The sequence below is a fragment of the Rhodamnia argentea genome, chromosome 1, assembly GCF_020921035.1.
Source record: "Rhodamnia argentea isolate NSW1041297 chromosome 1, ASM2092103v1, whole genome shotgun sequence".
In the NCBI taxonomy this organism is placed as follows: domain Eukaryota; kingdom Viridiplantae; phylum Streptophyta; class Magnoliopsida; order Myrtales; family Myrtaceae; genus Rhodamnia; species Rhodamnia argentea.
Genome location: NC_063150.1, coordinates 9,056,324 through 9,072,517, shown reverse-complemented (window position 1 = coordinate 9,072,517; position 16,194 = coordinate 9,056,324). Strand labels below are relative to the sequence as shown.

General features: G+C 40.6%; 2 protein-coding genes and 1 pseudogene across 7 annotated transcripts; 2 read left to right on the top strand and 1 right to left on the bottom strand.

Moving 5' to 3' along the window:
* Nucleotides 1–3,939: 3,939 nt before the first annotated feature.
* LOC115740085 (zinc-finger homeodomain protein 5-like) lies at nt 3,940–6,131 on the top strand. 2 transcript variants are annotated; one of them, XM_048273009.1, is made up of 2 exons: nt 3,944–5,703; nt 5,737–6,131. In XM_048273009.1, the coding sequence occupies exons 1-2, from the start codon at nt 5,014–5,016 to the stop codon at nt 5,956–5,958; spliced, it is 912 nt and encodes a 303-aa protein (XP_048128966.1). In that variant the 5' UTR covers nt 3,944–5,013; the 3' UTR covers nt 5,959–6,131. The 2 variants fall into 2 exon arrangements, with proteins under 2 accessions (XP_048128961.1, XP_048128966.1); XM_048273004.1 differs by having other exon boundaries at nt 3,940–6,131.
* Nucleotides 6,132–10,974: 4,843 nt separating this feature from the next.
* Nucleotides 10,975–13,195, bottom strand: LOC115740295 (annotated as a pseudogene).
* Nucleotides 13,196–13,930: 735 nt separating this feature from the next.
* On the top strand, nt 13,931–16,194 carry LOC115740272 (psbP domain-containing protein 1, chloroplastic). 5 transcript variants are annotated; one of them, XR_007196879.1, is made up of 5 exons: nt 13,931–14,155; nt 14,560–14,694; nt 14,806–14,892; nt 15,201–15,741; nt 15,773–15,892. XR_007196879.1 is itself a non-coding variant. In XM_030673759.2 (5 exons), exons 1-5 carry the CDS (start codon nt 14,051–14,053, stop codon nt 16,025–16,027), a joined length of 930 nt encoding a protein of 309 aa, XP_030529619.1. In that variant the 5' UTR covers nt 13,938–14,050; the 3' UTR covers nt 16,028–16,194. The 5 variants fall into 5 exon arrangements, 4 of the variants coding, with proteins under 4 accessions (XP_030529619.1, XP_030529618.1, XP_030529617.1 ...); XM_030673759.2 differs by having other exon boundaries at nt 13,938–14,155; nt 14,806–14,854; nt 15,217–15,635; nt 15,806–16,194; XM_030673758.2 differs by having other exon boundaries at nt 13,938–14,155; nt 14,806–14,854; nt 15,208–15,635; nt 15,806–16,194.

Sequence of the window (16,194 nt, the reverse complement as noted above, 5' to 3'; positions counted from 1 at the left end):
CAAAGAACTAAGAAAGGCCAAAAGAACATGTTTAGTGTAGTCTTACTTGATTTGCATAATATCATAGCTGGTTTCTATTTTTCTGGCCGGGACCGCCTATGATACTGGTTATGCCGATGTAGTAGCCGTTTTTGTGTTGCTGTGACCGTGAGGGCTCGTCTGCGGACAGTTCCACAATCCTTTCCCACGAAGGTTGGACATTGCATTCCGGTTGGTTCTCAGATTGGTTTGGTCTCAATCTCATGCTCATCTAGTGATTAGTCAATCATCATATAGCCATTATCCAATGGCCCTTCGGATGTTGGAAGAGCTAACAGGAATCTCTTGGTTGGGCCTAAATGATTTTTGTAACACGGATTTTCTGGCCCAATGGAGCTGCTCGGCACATTCTTGAATTTCTTTGAGGGTGATTCCCCATGTTGGTCTTTACTTCCTTAGAGGCATTACTTCTCGATGAATCTCGGTCTTTAGACCTATAACTAGAACAGGGAAGAGGGAAATTCGTAGTGATTTGTTCAAATGATGAAATGGAGCACGAGCTTCTAATACGGTCTTCTCAATCCACTTTTTGGATTCAACACACCGACCCCTTCCTTCTTTGTAAGACGCGAGTGTAACTTTGTTTTCCTCCGTTGGACGGCCAGCAGCCTTATGCCTCCTCTTTCATTCGATACGATGCGGATTGAGCCCCATTCATTCTCGAGTTGTGCATCGCCGATCTCCATCCATTCACCGGAGATATAGATGCACCCAACCAGCGGGTGTCGTAGCGAATTCCGGTTTTGACGTGCTGGGCTCTATATGCTTCTCTCGGTTGTCATCTTATCTCTCCGAGCACGTGCAGCTGATACATAAAATACCTCCATAGCCGTCGCCCCTCATCCTCCGGGAGAGAACTTGTTGACATTTTAGGTGCTATTGGAGCATATGCGATCGTCCAATGTGCTAATGAATCATAAAAAACAAAATGCCGATTGTTTGGAATCTTAATTTCCACAAAAGATGGTGGGATCTAGCCACATGTGCTAATGAAATCTAACTACTTCACGATCGATGCACCCGCGGCTAAGCGTAACATCACTTGTGGAAACTGTTCTTCAACAGAGTTGGAAGTGAAGAAGAAAATCATTTCCCTCGAATGCTCTGCCAAAACTTCACTCGCAAGGACTGACTGGGTGGGTGGCCACTGAGATCTTATCCCCGATCTTGCTTTGTCCTCTCCATCGTACGGTGGTCTCCGACCATCGTCCGCCGTGTGTTTATTTCGAAAAAGGATTTCACTATAAAAAAAAGTCCAAAATAATTTTTCAACAAAATCTTTTCTTATTTTTATTTTTAGGCTAGATAGTTCGTTATCCTAACATAAACTTACATATTTTTTTTTTTGGGCCGTAAAAGGTTTTCTGTTGGCTGATTATTTTCAGTAAATCAAACGCGTGAGCTTAGGAAATTAACTTGTGAAAAAGTCTTTTACTCGAACAAACATCCTCTGTTTGATTCTAATTTAACTTTCTCCAAACGAACTTGGAATCGTCAAATTAAGATATTCAAGGGAATTATTTGTCTTATATATGTCGATGTTTATACGCACACGATGATCGAGCTTAAAGCATATTCTACTTGAGAAGATAAGTCCGATTCTTATTTTAATAAATTGGAGAATACAAAAGAATTACGATTTCGTGCCAAATAGTCGAGGGAAAACTCTATAAAAAAAGATAAACCTGAATATTTCAAGCATCATTTACATTGCTATTGTGGAAAATTAAACCATTGACCAGTACGTGATGCACTAGTCACATTGCTGACATGTAAAATAAATAATCCACTGTTTGATAAAAGTGATAGTGTGCCTCTAGTAAACTTTCCACTATCAGCCCACCAAGTATGGTCAAATGAGTGGGAAAATTACAAAAAAAAAAAAAAATCTAAATCTATTGTAATTGTGTCAATTTAATTTTGGACTTTTTGTATTTATATTAATTCAATCCATTTGGCTCACCGATGCTAACGTGACATCGCCAACGTTGACATGAAATTTCTTTAGTAACATATATTTTTATTTTTTTTGTTATTTTTTTTTCCTTATTTTTTCTTTTATTTCCCTTCCCCCTACTCTTTGAGGGCTTCGTGGGCAAGGCCGAGCGACACTAGGCGAAGGCCATTGTGGCCTTGGGCAAGGTCGGGCGAGCTCCAGCGAACTTGCTGGCCATAGCTCACCAGCTAGTAACGGGAAGGGGGAAAATGGGAAAAAAAAAATAAAAATAGAAAAAATATTAAAATGTTATTAAAATTTTACCATGTTAGTACCTACTGGTCAAATGGATCGAACCGGCATAAATGCAAAAGGTTTATGATTGGATTGGTAAAAAAAAAAAGATTTAAGATTGAATTGACACAATCGCAATAGATATAGGATTTTTTTTGATAATTTTCCCTCAAAACGAGTACATGATGAGAAATTTGATCTTGGTGGATACATGCTCGAACCATGGAAAACTTGTTCGGTGGTCCACTACATTTATCCACCCGCGATGTACGAATCCATCCATAAAAAGAAACGCGAGAGTAACAATATTCTAGTAATGTCTAACTTTTTACCCCAATAAAAAATTTCCCAATTTTTTTTTCTTAAGTTGGCCCTTTTTTGTGGCCGACATCTCTCTAACTTTTTTTTTTAGTACACACCTCAGAATAGTCCCCCTTTGTAATGGATCCACTTGCATGTATCGAGCCCCTATCTTCGAGCATGATGTGCTTTACTTGACCAAACATTAAACCATGACTAACTTGCACGTTTTCTGTATTTTTACACACGAAAGGAAACGACATAACAAAGGTACAAAAAAACACAAGCACGTCAAGAACTTGGTTAGTCTTGGGCCACGTATCCCCCAATCCTCCCGTGCATTGCCTCGAGCTTTGAAGAGACCTTCTCGTCCCCTATTTCATATAAATAATCAAACTTTTTTGTCCTTTAATTAAACCGGTCCATTGCCTCGGAAAATACTTCCCACCTGCCCAGCATGACTCGCTTTTAGATGACTTAATATATTCACTTGGGAACGTGGAAGTTGCTCCTGTAATCGGATAGTCATAGTCTATATCAAGATTCAAGACCACCCCCCTATGTTCAAAACCTGATTAAATGTTAAAGAAATGGATTAGGTTATAAGAAGAACATTGCATGTATTTGGAAAAGTGGCGTGTTTCCTTTTTTGGTCGTGTGAAGGAAGAGATCTCTCGGAGAGGGAAAAAGAAACCCACATGCACATGACAGTATGACACTACTCTAATCCTAATGATAATAAATGCCTTTTTTTGTGTGTGTGTGTGGGGAGAATGGCTAGCTCAAATCTTTTAATTTAATAAATATCATAACTTAAGCCTAAGATTTAATGTCGATTTCCGGCCAATCTTCACAGCTTACGTATTTCAAGAAATTATGAGATGGGTATCGAGGGACAAGAGACTTTTCGGTGCCATGAGAACGTAATATTTATTATTTTGATTTAATTGATTATCTCGTGAACGATCTCGTCGTTTCGAAAAGAAAGTGCGCATATGACTCGATAAGTGATGGTCTCAACGGATAACGTGTCAAATTTATTCTCGAATTCTTTCTATGAAAAGGAGATTGTGAGAAATGTGCTGGATCTTAAAACAAATCTTCTTCTCAAAATAAAGTTTTCTTGCCAAATTCTTGTGAAAAGATGTTCCTTCCTATCAATTACAAAGTGCTGGATGAGAAACTTAGACATGTTAATCTATACGTACGTGAGTTTAGACTTTAGTAAAAGAAAGTCAAAAGGCGTGGAAATTGCACAGAGAATCTGACGAGCGAGATAAAGGACGCGACCACTGTGTCCGGGTCTATTCACTTTTAAGTTTTGTCCTTTTCTATCTGAGCCTAGGAAACAAAAATCACGAACACCAAAAAAAAAAAAAAAGAATCATGGCTTCATGGACACCATTATTCAGTCCTTACAATATACCCTCATGGGTAGCCTGGCCTTTCTAATCCGGTCTCTTTCCTCCACATCTCTCTCCAAAACTCGCAGAAAAGAGGTGTTTAAGCTGTGTTTTGAGGGGGGTTTGCAGTCCCTGCAAAGATTAATTCTCGGCAAATAGACCAAATCTCTACCCCAAACCAGATACTGCTTCTCTCTCCTCTCTCTCTCTGTCTCTCTCTTCCCAGGTTATGAATTTTCATTTGGGTTTGCAGAGAAGACAAGAATCCAAAGAAGGAAGATGGGGCCAACCTCCTTGCTGCGGGCTTTGAAAGAGATGGGTTTGACATGACATGGGCATTTACCCAATTCTCGCAACGGGAAATTCTTCCTCTTTTTCCAGCAGTTGATGATGCTGATGCTCTCTTCCCAACGGAAAGAGATTCCGTGTTTTTGTTTCTGGTGGTGTTTCTGGGGCCTCGTGGCGTGTCGGCAGCAACACGACGGAGTCTTTCTTTTCCCAGTTCATTTCTGATGGTTTTCAGAGTTTAAGACGGAAGACCTCCGGCTAATCATTTTGCTTAATGTTGATTATTCTTTGGCTTCGTCAGCAACAACCCTTGGCTTCAAACCCACAGGTAACTCAAAGTGATTAGCTCCAAGTTTCAAGAAAGCCATTTTCGTTTTGTTGGAACCCAAAAGAAGGAAAAAAAAAAAAAAAGAGAGGGAGGGAGAAAGACTGCTGTTAATCAGGTTTCGATATGCATGTCTAATCAGATTAGTAATCAGGGCTCAATCTCTCTTGGGGAGACTCAACCGCAGTGAAAATGGCAAGATGGGTGGGTGGGTTCAGCACCCAGAGAAACGTCCAAATCAACATGGAAAAAACGCACAGAGAATGAAAAATTTCAACTTAAATAGTGATTGTCCCTTTGGTCTAAGTCTCCTCTTTTGATAGGATGTCTTAGATTAGGGTTGAGATAATTAGGGTTACTGATAAACTCCAGATACTGAAGGGGGGAAAAGAACCTATTTGGGAGATAAAAGAAAATCAGGTCCCAAAATGGAGCCAAGAAGGGAAGAAGATCAGGCAAAAATCTCCATTTCTTTGTTGTATGATGACCCAAATCCACCCAATGGAGAGAGAAAGATAGACCATGGCCAGAAGGCCCAAAACCATGTCATCTTGCCTCAAACCCTAGATCAACCAAAACCCAGAATTGATCATCCACTTCAACCATCAATTCCTCCCCCCAATTCAATTCTAGCTTCAGCTGAATTCCCCAAAATCACGACCTTGACCCCAGCGACGCCTCTGCCGGCGGCTAATTTCCGACACCGCGAGTGCCTTAAGAACCACGCGATAAGCGTCGGTGGCCACGTCGTGGATGGGTGTGGTGAGTTCATGCCGGACGGGGACGAGGGCGCGCCAGAGTTCTTCAGATGCGCTGCCTGCGGGTGCCACCGCAACTTCCACCGGAAGGAGATCGTCGTCTGCAGTGGCACCGAGCCTCGCCACATGGCCAGTTTCCAGTATAATCATGGAAACGGAAACGGCCTCAATTATGGTCAAATCAGGCATGCGGTCAACTCAATCCCCCAGCAAACCCTCCTCCACCAAAGCCGCCACCATGGGGTTTTCTCACCGGAGCCGGCTCGGCCGGTGATGGTGATGTTCGGTGGGGGCGGCGAGGTGGAGAGCTCGAGCGAGGATCTCGGGGCGATCCAGCGCGGCGGCGGAGGCGACGGAGGAGGGTGGCGACAAGAAGAGACGGTGGTGGTGCAGTCGCGGCAATCATCAAAGAAGAGGTTCAGGACGAAATTCAGTGAAGAGCAGAAGGAGAGGATGATGGGGTTTGCCGAGAAGTTGGGGTGGAAGATGCAGAAGGGGGATGAAGACGAGGTGGTGAAGTTCTGTGAAGAGGTGGGTGTGAAGAGACAGGCGTTCAAAGTGTGGATACACAATAACAAGCGAGCCATCAGGAGGAAGCAACCTTTGCTAACATGAGAGACAAAGATAGAGACGGAGAGAGAGAGAGAATGTTCTTCTTATGGGCATTTTGGTTTTAATTCGTGGAGGGTTGGGGGTTTTTATAATCACAGGATGAAATAAGTTTGTGGAAAGTGTGTGATTTTCATTTCATTTCAAGCTTTTACAAGGGAAATAATGAGAAGTTCATGGCATTATAGCATTGGCCTATTTTTAAAGAAATTTGATTTTGCAGTAGCACTTCTGAAATGTGTTTAGATCTGGCGCGCAATCACAACGAAGTAAAGCGTAAAAATGAGAAAAAGAAATCGAGACACAATGTTTTATCCCGATTCACCTTAAATTAGGGCTACATTTAGTAGAAGATTTCATTATAATTAACACATCGCTGTTCTCGTTACATTCATTCAATTACAAGAGAAAAAGATATTATATATAAGTAGTTATTTATAGGTCCAAACATAAACTGCTAATAAAAAAATGTAGAACGGCACCCTCGAATCCTCGTCCGTCCACTCAATGAGGAGCGGGATCCGTGCTTTTCTATCGATGAAGAATATGAACCAAACTCCAAATTGAATGAAATATGTCGAACAACTACTGTGTCTAAGATAATGACTAGGGTTTAGATGAAATATGTTGGATTATTAGAAAAAACGGTAAAAAAATGGTTTTTTTTTTTTTGGGGGGCATCATTGAATTGCTTGATAATGTTTTAGAGATAATAACATAAATAGTCTCCGAACTTTGACCTAATTTGTATTATAGTTTTTGCACTTTAAATTTGTTCAATATGATCCTTGAACTTTTAGTTTGTTCAATGTGGTCCTTAGACTTTTGCTACATGTTTATTATAGTCCCCGAACTATATGAAAATATTCAATGTAGTCATTCCATTAATTTAAGATTAGGGACAATAATGAATATTTTCATATAGTCCAGAGACTAAATTGAATATTTTCAAAAAATTCAGGGACTACATTGAACAAGTCAAAATTTTAGGGACCAAATTGTACATTGGATTAAAGTTCAAGGACTACATTAAATAAATTAAAAGTTTAAGGACCATATTACACATTGAGTCACAGTTCAAGGATTATTTATGTCATTTTTCCTAATGTTTTATAATGGAAGTCGACTTTTGCATAATGCATTAAGTCTTAAGAAGGGAGCCTTTTCTTTTGTAAATACAAACTTAGAGAGTTTTTCGGAGGAAAAGTAAAAGTTTACTGGAAAATCACTGACAATGACTATGATTTTTACACATTAAATGCATCGAATATTGATGAGAGGAGTCTTTTCTTTTTCGCATGAAAATTTTTTAAGATGTTTTTTTCTTTTCACGAAAAAGCGAAAGTCTAGCACAAAATCTCTTGGTAATAAGTACTAAAATTCACATATTAAATGAGAAAATTTATTTAACAAAAAAAGAGAAAATTTTTCTAAAATATTAACGTAGGCATGTCGCAAATACTGAGTAATATGTAAAGTAAAAAGTGGTAAAACCAACTTCACGAGAATGACAACAACCTGATCATTTTGCAATATAATACACCATGCACGTTGGTTGAGAAAAGTATTACAAAAAAAAAATTTCTAAGCCTGCTGCATTGGTGCCGATTTAATTTTAAAACATTTCAATTGGACAATTTTTATACTAAACATTTTGCATTTGAATCAATTGAGCACATTTGGCTAATTTTAGCCAGAAATCGCCGACATGAACGTCGACCAACCTACGTGGCGTAACGTGGATATTTTTTTAATAATTTTTTTGAATTGAATTTTGAATTTTTTTTTCTTACTTTTTTTTTTCCTTTCGTTTTTACCGGCAAGAGTTGCCAACTAACCCTCGCCCAGAGCCAGCGGGGCTGCAAAGGCACTAAGCAAGGGCCTTCGTAGCCTCAATGCCCTCGCCGACCAAAATCGACCGGAAAAATAAGAAAGAAATAACTAAAAATTCATTTAAGAAATTATAAAAAATATTCATGACCACTCAACCGCGCCATGTAGGTAGGCCAATGTCCACGTCAGCGATTTCTAGTTAAAATTTACAGGATGGACACGATTGGCACAAATGTAAAATGGTTAGGACAAAAATGGTCAATTAAAAGATTTAGAATTGAATTGGCACAAATATAATAGATTTATGAATTTTTTGGTTACTTTTCTCCTACCTTAATTAGACATTTCAAATATCGTACAGAAATGAAACACGCACGTGCATCCTTTTCTACTCGCACACTCAGGAAAATCACATGATACCTGCGCAAGAATTTAACCAATGAATTTCAGGGATTCAAAATCAGAGACTAAACAGTTCCCATTGGACCCGCCAGCTTATATCGCCTCCCCCTCTGATTAGATCTTTTCCGAAAGTTAAGAATTCAAAATCATTAGAAACAACGTTTTTGAAAATTGTCCTCGACCAAATATACAGTGATTGATTCAGTTTTAAAATTCTCAATTTTGTGAATTTAATTTTAAATTTTTTAGCGATTTTGTGATTTAATCCCTCCGGCCAACTTCGGTCGATAATTGCTAATGTGGTGGTCTTGTCGGTGATGACTGTCTTATGTGGCATGGCTAATATGGATTATAGCACGACTAATATGGATTTTTTTGCTTTATTTTATTTTCTGAATTTTACTCTTATTAATTTCTATTTTTTTTTTATTTCCTCGTCGGTGGCTGGCCAATGGTGAGGGTTGCGATGCCCACGTTGGATATGGGCGTATGGTGTTGTGTTCCTCACCCCTTGCCGGTGGTGGCCGAGGTCTCGGTAAACCCGCTAGCCTGATATCCAATGAAGGGAAAAAAAACACACAAGAATAAAAGAAAATGAAAAAGAAGAAAAATTCATAAAACAAAGGAAAAATTTCAAATAAAAGCCTGAAGTGTCTTGATTTTCTTAAATAAGGGTCTGAAATGAACTTTCTTTCAAATAAAAGCTTGAAGAGCTCAAATTATTTCAAAGAAGGGCTTAGTCAAAAGGCATTTTTGATTTTTTTTCTATTTTTTTCTTTTCATTTTCCTTTTCTTTTTCCTCCACCTCCCTTGCCCCAGCCATCGCTAGCCTCTGGTGAGGGCCGCCCTTGCCTAGGCCAGGTCGGGTGACCCTCGCTGGGCTGGCATAGGGGAGGGCCGCCCTCACCGAAACCCTCGTCTGAATTGGAGCGAAGGCCAAGAGTCTCAGATTTTGAACCCTCAGAACGATCAGCCAGCTTGGGAGCTCGTAGTCTCAGATGTTGAACCCCGACTCCTCCAGCAAAATGTGCACATCTGTCCAGAGAAGGCAATATATTGTCTTCCTCAAAGTTGCTTCTCGTCGCAAATTAGTTAAAATGCACTGGAGAACGAGCTTTTCTGTTGCTTCCCCTCGTAGGCTTGTCTTTGCTCGTGTGAATGGGGAGGAAAACGAAATCTTGTGAGATAGGAGGAATACGCATCACCCCGTTCATAATTTGACAAAAACGTCCGATCATAACAAGTATTGAGCATTGAGGGACTAAACCAGTGTGTACAACTTGATAATTTTGATGAACATTGCCCTGCTCGTGACTGAAAAATACTGATAACAAGCAACGAGTGGCTTGGGGACGACTGCCGTGGACAAACCCCCCTCAGTCTGTCATTGATTGCGTGATACTTCCAATAGAGAATGAAAAAACACGAACGGGACAGCGGAAGAGAAAACCAAGAGCCGCAGTTTCCCAGGAGAACCCAAGCCTCTGCCCTAATTCAGGGCGAGCCAGCCTGGCGATGGGCGGGGCGGGGCGGGGCGGGGGAGGGGAGAGGAAAAATATAAAAAGGTAAAAAGACAAGGTAAAGAGAAAAACATAAAAAAATGAAAAAAATCCGAAAATATAAAGGATGAAAATACCCTTCGATTAGGCCCTTCTTTGAAATGATTTGAGCACTTCAGACTCATATTTGAAACAAGATTTACTTCAGGCCCTTATTTGAGAAAATTAGAGTACTTTAGGCCCTTATTTGGAATTTTCCCGAAAAGAAATTACAAATCCCTTTCAAAGCCGGCTGTGCCATGTAGGACAACCGGCAATAGCTAGACCATCACATTAGAGATTTTCAGGCAAAATTGACAGGATAGATTACACTAGAAATTTTTGGAAAAGTTCAGTACTAAATTGATAAATTAAAAAAGTTTAAAACTAAATTGGCCGCCAGACATTAAGTTTAGGACTTTTTGGATGATTTTCTCTTAGAGTTTATGGCCAATCCTTCCCTAGGTCGGGATGAGCTACACTAACAAGGCTGTGTTAGTCAACCGATGTGCAAGTTTAAAGCAGTATAATTTTCATTTAGAGGGTGATTTCAATCTTCGTGCGATCTGTATCAACGTGCAAAATCAATCAGCTGTGCCACACAATCAGCGTGAAAGTTCACATATTAGTAGGAGTTTTTCTAACCAAAAGCACATAATATTTCCAGCAGAACAATGACATATTTTGTTTTTTCTATCAATAGCATTGCTTGACCCTAGGATGAGTTCATTGGTTGACATCCTGCAGAAGGCCGACCATGTCCATAGCATCCTGATCTGTTCTTCCAGCCATATCAAAATCTTTACCAGCCATAACTGGATGTTAGGTTCTCTACTGATGCTACTAGACTCCTCAACTTTAGAATACACAGACACTGGACGGTGTAAGCTTGAGGGAAGATTTTATTGAGAAAGATTACACCAGCTGAGTAGAAGTGTCCATAGAAGCAGTTTGCCATGAGGTGTGCCACAGTATGCAAGATCGAAAGACCGCTCATAGTCATCTCACTTGAGAACTAAACAGTTGGGGCTTGAATTGTCCAGCTTATTTTTGGACTAATTCATTGTCAGGATACAAGTTGAGTTCACTATGCAATTTAGCTAAAGGAGATAAAATATGGGTAGACCTGAAGCATTGCTAAAATTGAAGCTTCGATCAACTGAAATCACCTCAACAGAATAATGCCAAATATATCTGTTTTGGCCATCTTTTGCTGTTTGCAAATTTCAAAACTGTATCGTTGATGGATGTCTCAAGTCTGTGATTCTCAGGCTGTACTATTTTTTTCCTACTGTCCGCACTATCTTCTTTATTTCCTTTCTTTTGCCTGTCTTTACTATCTAGGTCAGGCGCATATCCTGCTTTTTTCCACGTCCCAAATTGGCAATTCAAGAATTTCATCCACCCTAGAAACCATTTTATATCCAGCAACGAGACTAAAAATCTGGCTTCCAACCTCAATCCAACTACTCCCAGTCTCTTTCTTGCTACCCATTCCTTTCATTAACTTCCTAACTCGTGCAAACTCCCCCCATATACCTTCAGCTGCATAAGTGTTTGATAGGGTCAAGCAGGTCCCGGCCAACCTTTGTATTGAGTCTAGAACCCTCCGAGCTACCAATTTTCCCAACTTCTTAAGTCCGTGTGCTCTACAAGCTCCAAGAAGGGCGACCCACACAGACTTATCAGGTCTAAATGGCACAATCTCTATCAGTTGGTAAGCCTCCTCCACTATCTCCGCATGGCCAAGCAAATCCACCACATCCATAAATCTCCTGGCTTGGGGCAACATCATATTCACCCATTAATTCGAAGTGCCTCAACCCTTCATTTACAAGACCCGCATGGCTGCAAGCACTCAGAACTGCCATAAATACAATTTTCTCCGGTCTTACTCCTGATCTGACCATGTCATCGAACAGTTTAATGGCCTCTCTTCCGTGTCCATAAGCCCCAATCCAACCATCATAGATGTCCAAGAGAGCAAGTTCCTGTGAGACACAGAATTGAACATTCTGTACGAATCACATACGCTTCCACACTTGGCATACGTATCAATAAGTGCATTAGTAAGCCCAATGCTACCATCAAGTCCACTCCGAATGATCACTCCATGAATCTGTTGTCCACAATTCATAAGTACTAAATTATCACTGGCCGCGATAACACTTGTAAATGTGAAGCAGTTCGGTTGAAACCCTCGGGACTCCATTTTAGAGTACATAAGAAGGGCCTCGCAGGAATCTGATTTTTCATATCCAGCTATCAAGGTGTTCCACATGATTACATCTGTCTTGCGCATTTCATGGAAACATTGACTTGCCTCAGACAAGCAACAACACCTGCAGCACATGTCTAATATGGAATTTATGACAGGAAGGTTGGAGTCAAACCTGTGTTTGATAATTGATGCATGGAGTTGCAGGCCAAAAATCTGTGACCCAATTGAGGCACAAGCTCTAACTGCAATTGAGAAGCTACATGGGTTCAGTTCAGCACCTTCCTGATTTCACATAAAGCGCATATATATTGTGAAAATCTACTTCATGTTGAGACCAATTAATAGGAAAAAGCACTGTAGCCACCCTATATGACCACATTCTGCTTGAAACTATCAAACTAACCTCATCTAAAGCAAAGTGAATGCGAGGTGGTAGTTGAATTCATGACAAGTACGTACCAATAACATTTGGCGAAACATGTTAAGCCCACTATAGCCATCACCTAGGTGGGTAAACCCAGTGATCAACATAGTCCAAGTTACCTCATTCTTTGCATAAATATGGCAAAAAACCATGCAGACATTGTCCCATGCTAACGCAGCACGTAGCGTACAAGTCAAGAAGCGCATTTTCAACATACATGGAAAACATCCGACCGAAGCTTGATTGCCCAGCCGTGAACTTGCATTCCATGGGAAAGACTTCTCATAGCGTTACAAGCATTCAAGACATTCGATAAAGTAAACTAATTTGGCTCCTTCTCATTCCGAACCATCTCAGAGAGCACAGCCCATGCTTCGGTGTGGTAACCACAAGAAGTGTAGCCAATCATGGCCGTCCAGGCAACAAAATCTCTGTGAGGCATTTCGTCGAACAAGACGCGAGCTTCATTCACTGATCCACTCTCGACGCAAGCCTTGATCAAATCCGTGGATAAAACTGATGGGTCCTTCGGCAAGAATGGTGGGTTTGGTTCGGTAATGCAATTTCGGACCCGCTTAACTGAGTTCAGCACTAATCATCAGTATAGGCCGGTAATGGGGGGTTTATAGTAGTTTCTGGGCACACATGGATCGTGCCGTACCCGCTCATGGCCGTCCAAGCACAATATCGCTTCATCGGTTGACCATCGAAACAATCGCAGATCACAAATGCAGTTAAGGGGAAACTTCGGGACCGGGGGCAGTTGCTTTGCACGGTCTAGATATTGGAATCACCTAATATCAGAAGCAAGGAAAAATTTCTATTTGGACTCTTAAGAGTGTGTATTTGTTTATTGAATTGTAAGCCTACACAAAAGGCATTTTGAGCAATTCATACTTTCGTGTTCGTGTATTTCGTATCCTCTTCTCATCCAAAAGTTCAGAATTCAAGAGGAAGAAAATGCCTTTAAAGAGTAGTCATCGTCTCGATCTTGAATGTCAATGCGCGTAGTTTGAGACTATTGAGCTAATTCAAATAACATGAAATTCTACCAAACAATCATACAATTGAGCTATCCAACTTAGGAAAGATCTAGCTTATGGCCAATCGTGTAATGGTGGAGAAGCTCCGAATCCTTGTACCTAATCTCATGAACACAATAAGACAGTTCGCCTATGCGATTGAGATATAATTGCTATGCACATGTTGAAGCTACCAGAGTTCCAAATTTTTAAGACAACAAACGGCATAAGACGGCAATAAAAGTAAAACCTATAAATTAGTAACGTCATAAAATTGTACTCGAATTGCAAAACTCAATAGGCGCATGACATCGTGCTGTGATTCATTTGAGGTTAACAATGACTTTCTTCTCCATTCATACCAATCGTGATCTTTAAATGGTTATCATTTTAGGATTTAGTTTGGTAAGACACAGACATTATTGTTCAAGGACACCGGAAAATTTCTAATAGTTCCCAAATTAGCAACAGGAGCATACAGCAGGCTTTCAAGGGCACCCAAAGCGAATCAACAAAAGTGAAAAACAAGAGCAAAGTGAAGAAGAAGAGGAAGAATGTGCGGCTGGGGAGGGTCGTTGCCTTATCCCAACTGGACAGCAATCAGAGAAAGCCATTGAAGATAGAAGAAGCAGAGGGAGGGGCATAGCGAGGGTGAGTCATGGCGAAGATGACGGCAGTGCAGCATCAACACCGCCCACCTTCTTCCCTCTCTCTCCTCCCTTCTTCTTTCTCTGACTTCAATGGCACCAGACTCTGCATTCAGGTCCTCTCTCTCTCTCTCTCTCCCAGTAGTTCAATCAAGAATTCTTGAAAAGTTGGCATTCTTCTTTACTGGGTGTTTGCTCAAATTAACCTTGATCTTGGTTTTAGGCTGTGTTCACTAACGAATTTCTTGCATATATTTTGTTACGGACAAGAAGATGGCATGTCATTTTACTATCTTTCCATCAATTAGAGTGTAGATTAACCTGCCGGGGTTGTTTCCTATCCCATAATTCATGATCTTTTCTTATGCAAAGACAGTGACAAACTCTGCAAGAACAGAGTCATATAGCCTTATTCGCTTGGTTCAAACGTTTATCAGTTGTTCCAAAGAACTCTGTGTGATAAATGGATAATTTGTTTCATGAGCCGTACAAGTAGCTGATTATTATAGGTTGTTTAAAGTATAAGAGGAAGGTGTGGCAGCCGAAAGGAGCGCTGCGTGTCACCGCATCGAGCATCAAGGAGATCCTAATAATGGGAGGCAACCGTTTCATCACTGTGTTTTTGTCAAGACTGCTCGTCAAGGTTGGTCATCAGGTATTGGTTACGTACACCCCATCTTCAGATCTTTCCCTCATTTCCTGATGTCAATCTTCGATGGTGCCTCATCGATACAGTGCAATCATGCCTATCTTGCTATTTTGGCAGGTTACTTTGTTCACCGGAGTAGAAGCACCCATCATTCAACAATTGCCTGGTGAGTCGGACAAAGATCATGCTGATTTTTCTTCTAAGGTAACTGCATTGGGCATAGCTAAGTTACGCACATAATTTATTCGATGAAATTTCGCGACAGGATGATTTGTGATGAGCCTTTTCTCATCTGATGGTTAACTTTGGAGAAGATCCTGCATTTGAAAGGAGAGAGAAAGAACTGTGAATTTGTTAAATCAAGTCTTCATGCCAAATAATTTGATGTTGTTTATGACTTTACATACAAAAGTTCATTCGTCACATTTGTCAGATGCCATGCATCCTACTTGCAAGTTGACTAAAACTTGAAGCATATACTTTGATTTGAAAATTTTCTAATGCATAGTCAGGCTAAAGCTTTTGCAGTTCCAAGGAGGAGTGTGATGGCCTTGATCTTATCAAGTTGTATCCTCTCACGAGTTGGTTGGGGTGACATTGCATTTGCACAGCAGTCCGTCGGGTTCAGAGAGTACATCGATACATTTGATGGTTACTCGTTCAATTATCCTCAGAATTGGGTTCAAGTCCGAGGTGCTGGGGCTGACATATTCTTCAGAGACCCTTATGTCCTAGATGAAAATCTCTCGGTGGAGTTTTCATCTCCTTCATCATCCAGTTACAAGAGTGTTGAAGACTTGGGTCCGCCGGAAGAAGCTGGAAAGAAAGTACTCAAGCAGTACTTGACAGAATTCATGTCAACCAGACTTGGAGTCAGGCGTGAGTCCAACATCATTTCCACTTCTTCGAGAATTGCAGATGACGGTAAAATGTACTATCAAGTAGAGGTAAGTCTATTTTGCTGCTATTCAATACCCTTTGTTTCGAAATAGGAAATACATCCGCCATGCGCAGTTTTCTGTCCCTCTCTGAGCGCTGGTTTCTGGTTTCAATATAAGTAGTTGAAAGCGTTTCTGGCTTCAATATAAGTAGTTGAAAGCGTCACCTTTCGTTTCAGGTGAACATGAAGTCGTATGCCAACAATAATGAACTGGCGGTTATGCCCCAAGATCGAGTGGTTCGTTTGGAATGGGATCGAAGGTACCTTTCAGTTCTTGGAGTTGAAAACAATAGGCTGTATGAGTTGAGACTACAAACACCGGAAAATGTCTTTTTGGAAGAAGAGAACGATCTTCGTCAGGTCATGGATTCTTTCAGAGTAAACACGGTGGCCACTTAATTCAACTTAGTTGAATCGATATGTCGAAATGTAACATCCAGGTTGTCTTTTTTTGGCTTGAGGCTCTGTTTTCTCCTTCCGCAAAACAATTTTGCTTCTGCAGTCACAGTTTGACCCCTGGATTTCTCGAGTCAACTGGCAGTGGTATTGCAAAGTTTTGCCCTGAA

Excerpts from the sequence above, each read along its gene's own strand:
- LOC115740085 (XM_048273004.1), top strand. The coding sequence starts at position 5,014 with ATGGAGCCAAGAAGGGAAGAAGATCAGGCAAAAATCTCCATTTCTTTG.
- LOC115740272 (XM_030673757.2), top strand. The coding sequence starts at position 14,051 with ATGGCGAAGATGACGGCAGTGCAGCATCAACACCGCCCACCTTCTTCC. Across the intron at positions 14,695-14,805 it reads TCGTCAAGGTTGGTCATCAG|GTTACTTTGTTCACCGGAGT; the intron begins GTATTGGTTACG and ends CTATTTTGGCAG. Across the intron at positions 15,636-15,805 it reads AAATGTACTATCAAGTAGAG|GTGAACATGAAGTCGTATGC; the intron begins GTAAGTCTATTT and ends CTTTCGTTTCAG.